Consider the following 15,613-nt stretch of genomic DNA (forward strand, 5'->3'; position numbering starts at 1 on the left):
TATGAGGCTTTCTTTTTCCCAGCACTGCAGCCCTTTTTCTGAGGCTTTGCAGTCTGGCCTAGGGCTGGGCTCACTTGCTCACAATGTGTGTCCCTGTTTTTTATCCACCATACTTGACAGTAGGTTGCTGCCTCTCCGCCCCTCCACCCTAGCTCCACACTGAGTCCTCTCTGCCTTACTCCCTGTCTCTGCCTCTCCTACCTGTCTGGAAGAATAGGCTATCCACCTAAGCTTCCATCCTGACTGGAAGCTAATGAACATGCATTGCTTTTAAATAACCAACATGTTTATGCTTTCAAATTAACCTAAGAAACTTTTTTCGTTAAGAAAGTATACTCCCTCTTCAGATTATAAATATAATAGATGCTTATTGCGTGAAATTTAGAAAACATACAGAAGTCTTAAAATGCATCAATTTTAATCTCTTCCTTCATACCTTTCATGTTTCACTCTATAAAAAAAAAGCAAAAACCTTTTTTGGTGTTTATTGAGTAGGCAATTTTCTAACATGGTTCTCAATTTCTTTGCTGTGACCATTGCATCCCATTAGTTCCTTTTGGGTTGATTTTCCTTTTTTTTTTTTTTAAGCTGATTTTATTTATAATTACCTTTTTAAATTTTAATTTTAATTATTGTTCAAGTACAGTTTTCTGTCTTTTACTCCCATCCCAGCCCAACCCCCAGCCTTCCCTACCTCTCTCCCATTTCCATTACCCCCTAGTTTTTGCCCATGTTTCTTTTATACTTGTTGCTGTAAACCCTTCCCCTTTTCCCCTGAAATTCCCTCCCCTCTCCTCTCTAGTCACTGTCAACCTGTTCTCTATTTCAGTGTCTTTGGTTATGTTTTGCTTGTTTGTTTGTTTTGTTGTTTAGGTTCCTGTTAAAAGTGAGATCATATGGTATTTGTCTTTCACTGCCTGGCTTATTTCACTTAGCATAATGCTTTACAGTTGCATCCATGCTGTAGCAAAGAGTAGGAGCTCCTTCTTTCTTTCTGCTGCATAGAATTCCATTGTGTAAAGGTACCATAGTTTTTTGATCCATTCATTTGCTGCTGGGCACCTAGGTTGCTTCCAGCATTTGGCTATTGTAAATTGTGCTGCTATGAACACTGGGGTGCACAAGTACTTTTGAATCGGTGTTTCAGGGTTCTTAGGATATAATCCTAGCAGTAGAATTGCTGGGTCAAAAGGCAGATCCATTTTTAGTTTTCTGAGGAAGTTTCATACTGTTTTCCATAGTGGTTGTACCAGTCTGCAATCCCACCAACAGTGCGCTAGGGTCCCTTTTTCTCCACAACCTCTCCAACATTTGTTGTTTGTTGCTTTGTTTATGATAGCCATTCTGACTGGTGTGAAGTGGTATCTCAGTGTGGTTTTAATTTGCATCTCTCTGATAGCTAGCGATACTGAGCATCTTTTTGTGTGTCTCTGGATCCTCTGTATGTCTTCCTTGAAGAAGTGTCTGTTCAAGTCCTTTGCCCATTTTTCAATTGGGTTGCTTTTCTTCTTAGAGTGCAGTCTTGTAAGTTCTTTATATATTTTGGAGATGAAATCCTTGCCTGAGGTATCATTGGCAAATGTGTTTTCCCATACTATTGGTTCTCTTTTTATTTTAATACTGTTTTCTTTGGCCATGCAGAAGCTTTTTATTTTGATGAGATCCCATTTGTTTATTCTTTCCTTTATGTCCCTTGCTCCAGGGGACATATCAGTAAAAATGTTGCTGCGTGAAATATCTGCGATTTTCCTGCCTGTGTTCTCCTCTAGGACTTTAATGGTGTCACAGTTTATATTTAAATCTTTTATCCACCTTGAATTTATTTTTGTGTATGGTGTAAGTTGCTGCACACGTTTCATTTTTTTGCATGTAGCTGTCCAGTTCTCCCAACACCATTTGTTGAAGAGACTATTGTTATTCCATTTTATGTTGCTGCCCCCTTTGTTGAATATTAATTGACTATAGAGTTAATTTTTAAAGAGAGGACAGAAGGGAGAGAGAGACAGACATCGATTTATTGTTCCACTTATTTATGCATTCATTGGTTGCTTCTTGTATGTGTCCTCACCTGGAACTTGAACTTGTAACCTTGGCATATCAGGACAATGCCCTTACCAACTCGACTATGCAGCCAGAGCTTTCATTTTACTTCTTACTGTGACAAATTCTTGAGTAGTTTTGTCTTTGAGGATCTATCAATGATAAACTGCTTTTTTGTCCAAAAATACTTTCATTTCACTCTTACTCTTCAATTAAAGTTTAGCTAGATATGTTTGGTAATATTTTTTCTTATAGTGCTTTAAATATATTCTTGTATTCTCATATCTTGCTGATGAGAAGTCCACAGGTACAATGATGTATTTGTTTTTTTTTAAATAGTCACCTTCAAGAACTTTTTTCACCCTTAAAATGTTTTTTAGATTTACTATGCTGATATACCAAATGAATTACTCTAATTTTTAAAATAAGAAGTAAATGGTAAAGTGTGAGTCATTAAATATGGTAGCATTTAATCCAAAGCAAAATTACATAAGATTGCTACTTGAATATATCCTTATTGTAAAGTGCCATATTTTGTAATATGCTGTACATAGCATCTTATGTTTATTTTGGGGTCTTTTTTTTCTAAGGTAGAATTTTGGCCCTGGCTGGTGTGACTCAGTTAGTTGAAGTATTGTCCCTTAGATGAAAGGTTGTGGGTTCCATCATCAGTCCAAGCATGTACAGTCCCCAATCTAGGTGTATATGGAAGGCAACCACAATGTTTCTGTTCTCAGATCAATGTCTCTCTCCCTTCCTCTCTCCCTTCCTCTCTCTAAAAGCAATGAAAAATGTTCTTGGGTGAGGATTTTAAAAAATGGTATTTAAATTATATTTTAATATAGATGGAGTCCTGTAATAGACCAATGATGTCCAATAGAAGTTACTTTGATGATAGAAATGTTATATATCTGCATTGCCTAATAGAGCCACCACTAGACCCTGTTGGCAATAGATTATCTTTTTACTTACCCTTATCTCTTACCAAGTGAATAGCAGTTTTGCATTAATAACTTGGTTAGTTTTAAGCCCTATGATTTAAGATAATTCATTTTTACTTGCAGATTTTTTTCAAAAATTTAAAGAGGATTAGCTTCCTTGACTATACAGTATAGGGTTAGAAGTACCTTGAAATTAAGAACAAACTGACAGTAACCAGAGGGGAGGGGATAATGTGGGGTGGGGGGAGGGTGAAGGATTTATAGGAACAACTATAAAGGACACATGGACAAAAACAAGGGGGGTGAAAACAGGGGAGGGGAAGGTGGGGATGCCTCTGGTGGTAGGGAATTGGGAGGGGAAAAGGCAGAAAACTATAGTTGAACAATAAAAATCAAAAGTATTTTTAAAAAATAATAATAAAATAATTTTTAAAAAGAAGTAGGTTACAGAATTATAATGAGAGTGTATGTTTAGCTTACAGTCTGATTTCTACATTATAATGTATTCAGGGTGTTTTTGAAGTATTTTATTAAGGTTGGTACATCTTCTGAGGTTACTTTTTATAAAGTATTAGTTCTTGAATGAGAAGAATTATAGGAATAACTGTTCAGGTTTCACTCTGTTAAACAAGTGAATTTGTTAATAGTGTCTTCTGTTTTTCAGATTGCAAATAGAAGAATCTTCTAAACCTGTAAGGCTATCACAACAACTGGACAAACTTGTGACAACCAATTACAGACCTGTTGCCAATCATCAATACAATGTAAGTCTGTCTTTCTTCATTATATCTTTCTTCTTTTCTGTATGATAGATCTATCTATCAGGGGCTTGAGTTATCCAGACATAATAAGAAATATGACAATTTGCCAAGCAAAGAATAGATATTCACTCTATATCACAGGTGGCAAACACAAGGCCCTCAGGCTGAATCTAGCTGGGCACCTTGTTTCTGCCCAGTGGCAGTGCCGAGCTCTCACTTAACTGTTAAGGAGTAGTTACATTTATACAGTCCTAAAATTACATTCGGCCCTTTGAAGGCAACCGTGAGGCTAATATGGCCCCTGGTGAAAATGAGTTTGACATATATCCTACATTACACTGTTCAAACTACTTTTGATGTTTTTCAAAGAAATAAAACACTTCATTTTTCAGTGTTTCTAATGTTTTAAATTATGGTGTTCTTAATAAATAATAGTTTTACTTTAAAATTTTTCTCCCGACTTTCATAACAGATTTTTATGTTTTGAGAAAAGATATAAAGATTGTGAAACAATTGTAATTTTTCCCATTGATTATTAAGACTGCTTTGCATAATTGCAGCTTTCACAGGTATTTTTATGGTTTCACACTACCATGCAAAGTGAATACTTCCCTGTGTTATTTAAACCTTTTTTATTGAAACATATCATATATACTATATATATTATATTCTCTAATATACAATACACACATATATTGTAGGCATATTATGTATACTTTGTGCCAGGCACTGTTCTGAGTGTCTCATAAATAGTGACATTTAATCTTCATACCTACCCTATGAAGTAAGTATTGATATTATTGTAATTTTACAGATGAAGTAACTAAGACACAGAAAGGTTAGCGTACTTGAGGTCACGCAGCTAGTAATTAATTGGTCCAAGTGCTGAACCCAGGCAGCCAGATGTAGGAGCCTTAATCTTAGTTAACCAACATGCTATGCTGCTGTAGATTATTAGCAGTGCTAACAGGGCAAAGGTTTTGGGTCTTAAAGTACCTGTAATGTGAGGAAAAATGTGATGACTTTCTGAAGATAAAATGAAGCCTAAGTTAAGTAGCAGTTAATTAACAGTTGATATGTGGTGTCCTGCTTTATTACTTAAGATCCTCTTGGTACTGAGTTTAGGAAGAAATAAGCTCTTTAACACTGGCTTAAACCACTGTTTTTTTTTTGAACCACTACTTTATGATATTTGAATTTCATAGTTATTTTATATGAAATAACTCTGCAAGGGTTATGCCTGCAGGACCACACAGGCGTCCTTAGTGAGCATAATGCTATAATTTAAGAAGGTAAAATCATAGGGACTGTGATGAACTGGAGTGCACATGCCCCTTCTAAAGACATTCAAATTTTAAAACTTGCTACACTATGTAAATTAAGTGAAGCAAGTCAATGTTCAGTTGCATCTAGTCAGGCTTTAATTTTACAACCTCTACTTATACTTTAGGAGAAATATAAACTAAAGAAGAGAACAGGCCAGATAAGTGGAGACATAATTGTCAGATTATCCAAGAAATGTATTTTTCTGTTGTCTGTTGACTGAGACAAGTAGATAAAAGTCCACTTTTTTTGTCCTCTTTTATTCTTATCTTTGCTGCTCATATGGGGATACATGCAGTTTTCTGAAGCTAAGTGGAAATGCTGAAGTAAAGTACTATAGGTTTTAATTGTTTTTGTTCATTAGTGTGCTGCTTCTGTAGCCCCCGACCATTTCCACTTTTTTCCCACTTGTGGGCCAGGCTTCTATATACAGTTTCCACTCCTGAATAGGTTTTTATCACAGTGAGGAGAAGAAAGACCTCACTTTACACAAGCTATAAAGAGGTAACCTTTCTGAAAAAAAGTTTGGTAAGAAAGATAAGTGCCCAAAGATATATATATACAGTAATGTTTATCTTAATTTTTTTAAAATAGGGCAAAGTTGGAAACAAATGTTCAAAAATGAAGATTAGTTAAATACTTAAACAGTCATTATTTTTGGTTAATAGGAGTAAGTGTTTCTATCCTAATTTTCTTCTTTATAAAATTGTTTTGAATTATCACGGTGAGTATATTGTTTGAAGCAGTGAATAACACTTTTCTGTTGGGATGGGAAAAGCAGGAAAAACTATGGAAGTGTTAGTACCAGCTATGACAGTATTCTGCCACAATTATCTAAGATTTGTCTTCTCTTAACAACAGATGTGGTTTTTTTGTTGTTGTTGTTGTTGTTTTAAGATTTTATTTATTTATTTTTAGAGAGGGAAGGGAGGGGGAAAGAGAGAGAGAGAGAGAAACATCAATGTGCGGTTGCTGGGGGTTATGGCCTGCAACCCAGGCATGTACCCTGACTGGGAATCGAACCTGGGACACTTTGGTTCCCAGCCCGCGCTCAATCCACTGAGCTACAAGGCAACAACAGATGTTTTTTAAATGCCTCCTCATGCCTGAGGGTACCTACTTCTAGTGAACCAAATAGATAAATTCCTGTCTTCAAAGTGCTATTACTACTTTTCATTCTCTGGTTGTGCCTTTTCAGACCCCAGCAGGGTATAATCTCTTAATTTTTTCGAAGTAGTAAGTCCACATTTCTATACTAGAATCATTTCTCCTTAATTCACTAAAAGAGTCACTCTTGTTATACTGCTACAGACCATCATTTCTGAGGCAAAAGAAATTAGGCCTGTCTCTCTCTTAGGTCAATCAAAGTTGGCACTTTGCTAGTATCAAATCGCTGACCTTTCTCTAGTTCGTATTCTTAGTTACGTTGGCACTATACTCTTACCTGTCAATATAGAAGATAGGGTCCAAATGTCATATTTTAGGATGCTTTCACATTTTTTTTAACTAATAAAATGTGAATATGTTGTATTCTGAACCCCTTGTTAGGATACAAAGCTGAAACATCCACTTTAAAGACTCCTTAACATTAAGTGACCTTTCAGGTCACTTTGTTAAGCTTGTCATAGTGTGAAGCAGTCATTATGTTAGTGTAATTATAGTAACGAGTCTTACAGTAATTTTTATTCATATTTTATTTACATTAAAAACAAAGATTGACTATAAACTGCTACAATGCATTATTTGAATGTTTAGTAAAGTATTTTTCCATCAGAGTATGTGAGAATGGGTGGAGATACACACATAGCTTTTAAAAGTATGCTCAGTATTATAGTATAATACCACCTATAGGAAGATTATAAAACTTTTGTTACTATTAACAAAAAGGAGCATTAATGTTTTTCATGTTGTTTTATTTTTTTATAGTTCATTTTTATTGTATTTTTTCCTTTACCATTTATCTCCCCATACCCTCTTCCACCTCCACCAACCCCTTACGCCCACAATTACCACACTGTTGTCCATGTTCTTGAGTAATTTTTATTTTTTGTTCAATCCCTCCATACCCTCCAACTGCCCTGCCCAGAGCTGTCAGCCTGCTTTCTATCTATAATAGGGTCTCTTTCTGTTTTGCTTGTTAGTTTAGTCTGTTCATTAGATTGCACATATTCATGAAATCATACGGTATTTATCTTTTTCTGACTGGCTATGTCACTTAACATAATGTTCTCCAGATCCATCCATCCTATCGCAAAGAGAAAAATTTTCTTTTTTACAGTGAGTAGTATCCATTATGTAAATGTACCATTGCTGTTTTATCCACTCACCTACTGATGGACTCTTGAGCTGCTTCTAAATCCTAATGATTGTAAATAATGCTGCAGTGAACAAGGGAGTGCAAAATTTCTTTCAAATTAATGTTTCGGGTTTCTTCTGATAAATTCCCAGAAGTGCAATCACTGGGTCATACAGCAGTTCTTTTTTTTTTTCCCATTTCATTTTTAATTTTTTGAGGTAACTCTATACTGCTTTCCACCATGGCTGCACCAGCCTGCATTCCCACCAGCATTAAAGAAGGGTTTTCCAAAAAAATCCTCACTAGCACTTGTTGTTTGTTGATATATTGATGATAGCCATTCTGACAGGTGTGAGGTGATATCTCATTGTGGTTTTAATTTGCGTTTCTCTGATGATTAGTGATGTTGAACCCGGTCCTCTTTGGAGAAGTGTCTGTTTTGGTCCTTTGCCCATTTTTTAGTTGGATTGTTTGGGTTTTTTTGTTGTTGAGTTTTATAAATTCTTTATAAATTGTAGGTATTAACCCCTTATCAGATGTTATCAGCGAGTATGTTTTTCCATCCAGTGGCTTGTCTTTTCATCTTTTTGTTGGTTCCTTTTGCTGTGAAAAACCTTTTTAGTTTTATAGTCCTGTTTGTTTGTTTTTTTTCTTTGTTTCTGTTGCCTTAGGAGATACATCAGAAAACCATATTGCTAGGAGATATGTCCAAGATTTTACTGCCTATGTTTTCTTCTAGGATTTTTATGGTTTCAGTTTTAACATTTAAGTCTTTAATCCATTTTGAATTTATTCTTATGTGTGGTGTGAGAAGGTGGTCTCATTTAATTTTCCCACAAGTTTCTCAATACCATTTATTAAATAAATTATCTTCAGCTCACTTTTGCCTCCTCTGTCCAATATTAATTGACTATAATGTCATCATGGGTTTATTTATGGGCTCTCTATTCTGTTCCATTGAGCTATATGTATCTTTTTATGCCAGTACCATGCTGTTTTGATTACTAGTGCCTTATAGCATAGCTTGATATTGGGTATAGCATGATTCCTTGAAATGTGTTCTTCTTTCTCAAGATCACTGTTGTTATTTGGGATCTTTGTGGTTCCATATATATTTTCAAAATATTTTTTTCTAGTTCTGTAAAATATGTCATTGGTATCTTGATAAGAATTGCACTGAATCTGTAGATTGCTTTGGGTAGTATGGACATTTTAATGACGTTAATTCTTCTTATCCAAGAACATGGTATATGCTTCCACTTATTTGTATCATCTTCATTTTTTTTTTCTTTAGTGTCTTATAATTTTCTGTGTACAGGTCTTTTACATCCTTGGTTAGGTTTATTCCAACATTTTTTTAAAATTCTTTTTGAAGCAATTGTGAATGGAATTGTTTTCTTGATTTCTCTGTTAGTTCATTGTTGGCATATAAAAATGCAACTGATTTCTGGATATTAATTTTGTATCCTGCTGCTTTGATCACTTCTAGTAGTTTCTTGGTGGAGTCTTTGGGGTTGTCTATGTACAGTATCATGTCATCTGCAAATAAAGATAGTTTTACTTCTTCTTTTCCAGTTGGATGTCTTTTGTTTCTTCTTCTTGTCTGATTGTGGTTGAATAAGAGTGGTAAAAGCAAATATCCCTGTTTTGTTCCTGATTTTAAGGGACTGCTTGTAGTTTTTGCCTATTGAGTATAATGTTGGCTGTGGGTTTGCCATATATGGCCTTTATTGCCTTGAAGTATGTTCTCTGTATTCTCACTTTGCTGAGCATTTTTATCATTAATCGTTGCTTGATTTTATCAAATGCTTTTCTGCATCTATTGATATGATCGTGTGGTTTTCATCCATCATTTTGTTTGTGTATTGTATGTTTATTGATTTACAGGTATTGTACCAACCTTGCATCCACAGAATAAATCCCAGTTAATCACGGTATATGATCTTTTTGATGTATTGCTTGATATTTTGTTGAGGATTTTAGCATCTATGTTCATCAGGGATGTTGGCCTATAATTTTCTTTCTTTGGAGAAAGAAAATTATCTTTAAATGTCTTTAAAGATAAAATTATCTTTATATGTCTTTATATAGTTTTGGAATTAGGATAATGGTGATCTTGTAAAATGAGCTTGGGAGTCGTCCTTCCTCTTGAACTTTTTTGGAATAGTTTGAGAAGGAAAGGTGTTAGCTCTTTTTGAGTAAAATTCATCTTGGAAGCCATCCAGTCCAGGAATTTTGTTCTTTGGAAGTTTTTTGATTACTGCTTCAATTTCACTAGGTATAATCTATCTATTCACATTCTCTAATTCTTCCTGATTTAGTTTTGGAAGATTATATGTTTCTAGGCATTTATGCATTTCATCCAGATTGTCCAGTTTGTTGGCATATAATTATTTGTAATATTTTCTTACGGTCCTTTGTATTTCTTTGGTGTCAGTTGTTACTTCTCCTCTTTCATTTCTGATTTTATTTATTTGGGTCCCCTCTCTTTTTTTCTTGAGGATTCTAGTTAAAGGTTTGTCCATCTGTTTATGTTTTCAAAGAACCAGCTCTTGGATTCATTGATCTTTTGTACCTTTTTTTAAGACTCTATTTCATTTATTTAATGCTCTGATCTTTATTATTTCCATCTACTCACTTTGAACTTTGATTGTTTTTCATTTTCTAGTCTTTTAATTGTAAAGTTAGATTGTTTATTTGAGCTTTTCCTTGTGTCTTGAGATACTCCTGTAATGCTATGAATTTCCCTCTGAAGCCTGTTTTCCCTGTGTCCCACAGGTTTTGAGTTGTATTTTCATTTTCATTTGTTTCCAGGATTCTTTTGATTTATTCCTTGATTTCATTGTTAAACCATTCATTGTTTAGTAATGTGTTATTTAGCTTCAGTGTCTTTGTGTGTTGTTCAGTTTTCTTCTTGTGATTGATTTCTAGTTTCATAGCATTATGGTCAGAGAAGATGCTTGATGAGATTTCCATCTTCTTAAATTTATTGAAATTTGTTTCATGTCCTAAGTAGTAGTCTATACTAGGAAACATTCTATGTGCACTTGAAAAGAATGTGTATTCTGCTTTGGGGTGGAATACTATGAAGATACCACTTAATCCATTTGATCTAGCATGTCATTTCAGGTTTCTATCTCCTTGTTGATCTTCTCTCTGGAAGATCTATCAGTTGAAGTAAGTGGTGTGTTAAAATCCCCTACTATGACTGTGTTTCTGTCAGCTTCTTCCTTTATGTCCATTAAGATCTACTTTACATACTTAGGTGCTCCTGTTTTGGATACATAAATGTTTGTTAGAGTTACATTCTCTTGTTGGATTGTTCCCTTCATCATTATATAGTGCCCTTTGTATCTTACTATAGCCTTGGTTTTAGAGTCTATTTTTTCAGATTTTCCATATCTTTACTTTCGTCTGCACATATCTATCATTCTGAGATGGGTCTCTTGAAGACTGCATATATAGATGGATCTTGTTTATGATCTTGTTTTCTTTTTTTTTTTTTAAAGATTTTATTTATTTATTTTTAGAGAGGGAAGGGAGGGAGGGAGGGGGAGAGAGAGAGAGAGAGAGAAATGTCAATGTGCGGTTGCTGGGGGTTATGGCCTGCAACCCAGGAATGTACCCTGACTGGGAATCGAACCTGAGACACTTTGGTTCCCAGCCCACGCTCAATCCTCTGAGCTATGCCAGCCAGGGCTATGATCTTGTTTTCTTATCCAGTCAGCAACCCTACATCTTTTGATTGGAACATTTAAGCTGTTTACATTTAAAATAATCATTAATAGATAAATAGTTATTGCCATTTTATTTTTTAACTACCTTTGTAGGGTTTTATCTTTCTTTTTCTTCTTTTTTATATTTATTTACTTCTGAGAGAGAGGGGAAGGGAGGGATAAAGTGAGGGAAGTGTCAAAGTGAGGGATGTGTGAGAGATACATAGATTGGTTGCCTCTCATATGCCTCCAGCACGCCCCCAACTGGGCAACCTGGCCCACAACCCAGGCATGTGCCCTGACTAGGAATTGGACCTGTGAACAGGTCTGTGCGCAGTCCATTGAGCCACACCATCAGGGCTCATCTTCCTCTTAAGGTACACCCTTTAACATTTGTTGCAATGCTGTTTTGTTGCTAACAAACTCCTTTACTTTTTCTTGTCTGGGAAGATCTTTATTTCTCCTTCAATTTTAAATCATAGCCTTGCTGGGTAAATAGCCTTAGTTGTGTGTTCGTACTTTTCATCACCTTGAATATTTCATGCCCAATCCCTTCTGGCTTGAAACATTTCTGTTGAGAAAACTGTTGACAGTCTTATGGGAGCTCCCTTGTAGGTAACTAATGGCTTTTCTCTTGCAGCTTTTAAGATTCTTTGTCTTTAAGCTTTGCTGTTTTAATTATGATGAATCTTGGTGTGGGACTCTTTGGATCCATCTTGTTTGGGACTCTGCACTTCCTAGACTCGTGTCTTTTTCCTTAACCAGGTTAGGGAAGCTTTCCGTCATTATTTCTTCAAAGACATTCTTAATCCCTCACTCGATCTCATTTCCTTCTGGTATCCCCATGATGTGGATGTTGTTACACTTCATGTTGTCCTCAAAGTCACTTTAACTATCCTCATTTTTTTATTCTTTTTTTCTTTTTGCTGCTCTGATTGAGAGTTATTTTTCTAACTTGTCTTCCAAATTGCTGATTTGAGCCTCTGCTTCATCTACCCTACTGTTTATTCCTGTCAGTGTATTATTTATTTCAGATACTGCATTGTTTATTTCTCACTGGTCCTTTTTTCTGGATTCTATTCATTTTTCATGCTGTTGAGCATTCTTATAATTATCACATGAACCCTGTATCTGATAAATTGCTTGCCCCTATTTTATTTAGCTCTTCTCTAGAGAATTCTCCTGTTCTTTCATTTTGGTTCTTTTTTTTTTTTTTGTCTTTTCCTTTTGGCTGCTTCTACATGTTATGTAGATCTGCAATGACTGGTACAGCCCTGTGTCACATGTTGCCTGTGACTGGCCCTTGGCAACCTGTTTGGCACTATAAGCAATCTACAACTTGTCTTTCTCTGCTGGGCCTTGGTGCTTGCTCTGTTCCCAGGCCAGGTTTTATCAGCACCAAGGGATCATGGTGGCTGACCCTTCAGCTCTCTCCTCAGAGCCACCAACCCCAGACTCTCCTCTTGTGGCTCTAGACCTCTCTGCCCTCCCTCCACCAGAGTCTGGAGTAAGTGGCTGCGAATGAAATTTTGTGGATTGGCCCTTTAAGAGGGACATAGCTAGAGACAGCTATGTCTCTAGCTATCTCTCCCTGCCAGACAGATTCCCTCATGCTTTTCACATCTGGATGTTATGTAGGCACCTTTCCTTGTTCTGGTGCCCTAGGCTGGAAAGCCCAGCTTACTGTTTAGACCCTACACTCTTCAGAGCGAATCCCCCATAGCCACTGATATATCCCTCCAGAACTTCATCTGCCGCCCATGGGAGCCCAGCCAGCCCCCTCACACCTCTGCACTGCCTCCCAGTCTCTATTTGGTGATGTAGTTTCTTTGGTAAGTCCTTAGTATAAGGGTCCTCTCCAGGTGTTCTTCAGTTGGTTTATTCAGGATGATTTTTCTGTGATTTAGTTGTAATTCCATTTTGGTCCTGGGAGGAGTTTAATGTAGCTTCCACCTATTTTTCTGCCACCCTGGATCCTCAGGAACATTGATTTTTAAAAGATTGTGAAATATCAACATAATGGAACAAGATGACTTAGAGGTTGTATAATCAAAATAATTAGATTTTAAAAATTTAAATTCAATATAATGTTGAAATGTTTTCAAAGTTTTGCCAGGCAGAACTGTATAAACATGAATCCCAGTATTTTCTTCTAACAGTTGCTGATTTTTAAGTACATTTTCAGGATAAGAATGAGGGGGAAATGAGTGCAAAAAATAAAAGAGGAAGTGGGAAATATTATGTATTTGTAAAACTGTATCTCTCCATTTTATCAGAAAGAAACCACCTTGCATTTACCTCCAGAAACTTTTCACCCACATAGAAAAATGTGTGTGTGTGTGTGTGTGTGTGTGTGTGTGTAAAATCATCTCCAGATATTTGAATTCCTGCTTTGTACCTGGTGCTATTCAAAAAATTGCATTTATATTTATCTCTTTAGTTCACAAACTATCTAGGACATAATACCTACGTACTTGCCATTCAGAAAATAGTCATTGGGTCAAAAAGAGTTATACAATTAGCCTTATCTCTTTTTTTATTGATTTTAGAGAGAGAAGGAGTTGGGGAGACAAACATCAATTTGTTGTTCCATTTATGCGTTTATTGGTTGGTTCTTTCTTGTATGTGCTCTGACCTAGGATTGAACCTGCAACCTCAGTGTATTGGGACAGTGCTCCAATCAACTGAGCTACCCCAGCAGGGCCAACCCTAATTTCTTCTTACTTCTTCCTTGAAAGCTTGGCCATGAAATCTCTCCCCTTACTAGGATATAAACGGTCAGGTTTCTCCTTTAGCTGCCTTCCCTCTTCCTTAAATCTTTATTAAGTGTGTGAGCCTTGAACCACTTCATGTAGGTCATAGGTCAATATTTTCCAAAGTAAGTTTTTTGAAACACTAATTTTGTAAAACTCTTTGAAAAAAAAGTTGTGTGAAAAGGGTTCTGAGTTAAAGGAATTTGTAGATTCTGATTATATCCTTCCCTTTTAAAAATTGACACTGCATTTAATATATTAATGTTGGGAATCTTTAGGAAATTGTTTAATCCTATACTTTGCAAACATTGTAATGTTAAATTCCCCTTCCCCCATTCTGTGAAGTAGGGAAGATAAACTGGGAAATACCTGTTTCCTAAGGAAGGATGTATGAGAGGACCTATTAAGTGATGGGGTGGGAAATATTCGAACTTGTATTTATTTTGTTTTTTTACCTAATAAAGGAAAGAAGTTGAGCTTTAGAAATATTTACTATGTGAACTGACCCTGGCACCCTTATGCAGTCCCTGTGCTAGTCAGTCATTTTTCAGCAGAAGGGTAGAAATTGTACAACACAGAGAGGTTGACAGTGGTGCTTTCAGCTTTATAGGTTTGCTGCTAAATTCAGGAATTTACAGATTATATATCTTTTATTAACTAAACTCAATCTGAAAAAATGGGCAGATGGCTTTAAAGGATACCTGCAAAGAAATTGTAGATCAAAGGTAATACTAATAAAGCACATATATGTGAACAAGAAAGTAGAAAAATTGACATTTCTTTTACTTCTAAAATGAGCTCTTTATGAGGCACTTTATGGGGTAAAGAAGATGATGTAATCCAATCTGACAAGAACTTGGCCCTTCCAAAAAGGAAGTTATTGATGTCATTTTAAATATGGCTTGTTCTACCCTGGCTGGTATGGCTCAGTGAATTGAGTGCTGGCCTGCGAACAAAAGGGTCACCAGTTCAATTCCCAGTTGAGGCACGTGCTTGGGTTGTGGACCAGGTCCCCAGTAAGGGATGCATGAGGGGGTGCCACACATGGATGTTTCTCTCCCTCTCTTTCTCCCTCCCTTCTCCTCCCTAAAAATAAATAAATAAAATCTTTTTGTAAATAAGTAAATAAACAAACAAATAAAACTTGTCCTGTCTTCAGTGATGATTCAGTTAATATCTATCATAGAAACAAAAACAACTCTAGATATTTCAAGCAGAAAGGGATTTAATACAGGGAATTGGTTATCAATGGTATTGGAATACAAAATGGAAAGGCTGTAGTTGAAAAAGTATTAGGTTACCAGAGGTTAGGAAGTTGTTGCTTTTGGAGGTGCTCCCTAAACACAGATAAAGAAAAATATCCCTTCCTCCTGCTTTTCTTCTCCCATTGGCAGAACCCCAGCTGGAAACCAGCTGGCATGGCAATGTTTTAAATATCGCCTGCTTGTTGCAAGTAACCATAGTGACCCTTGGGGTGTGTGTGTGTATGTGTGTGTGTGTAGGCTGTACCTTAATTAGATTAGATGTTGTTGGTGTAAAGCTATTAGTTTGCAACTCATTTAAAAACTAAGCACCCAAAACATGACAGATCACTATATTTTGAGAGCAAAACAAAAGTGTTTTGTAATTTTGACAAATTAAAACTTAAAATGCTGTGTTCTTTTTATTTTATCCCTTTAAACTTTTTTGTTTGTACATACTTTGTAATATGTATGCATATTAACAGTACATTTTTACAATTTACAAGTATATATACATACAGTTTATGCTTTAAATTTTTAGC

The 15,613-nt window shown here is 35.8% G+C and overlaps 1 protein-coding gene across 1 annotated transcript in view; it reads left to right on the top strand.

Moving 5' to 3' along the window:
- Positions 1–15,613, top strand: part of GTF2F2 (general transcription factor IIF subunit 2) — a 177,915-nt gene that overhangs the window by 126,131 nt on the left and 36,171 nt on the right. The window contains exon 6 of the mRNA XM_028526576.2: positions 3,646–3,745. Coding sequence (XP_028382377.1) covers positions 3,646–3,745 — 100 coding nt within the window. The remainder of the gene's footprint in view (positions 1–3,645; positions 3,746–15,613) is intronic.

Source organism: Phyllostomus discolor, chromosome 11 (genome assembly GCF_004126475.2).
Source record: "Phyllostomus discolor isolate MPI-MPIP mPhyDis1 chromosome 11, mPhyDis1.pri.v3, whole genome shotgun sequence".
NCBI lineage: Eukaryota > Metazoa > Chordata > Mammalia > Chiroptera > Phyllostomidae > Phyllostomus > Phyllostomus discolor.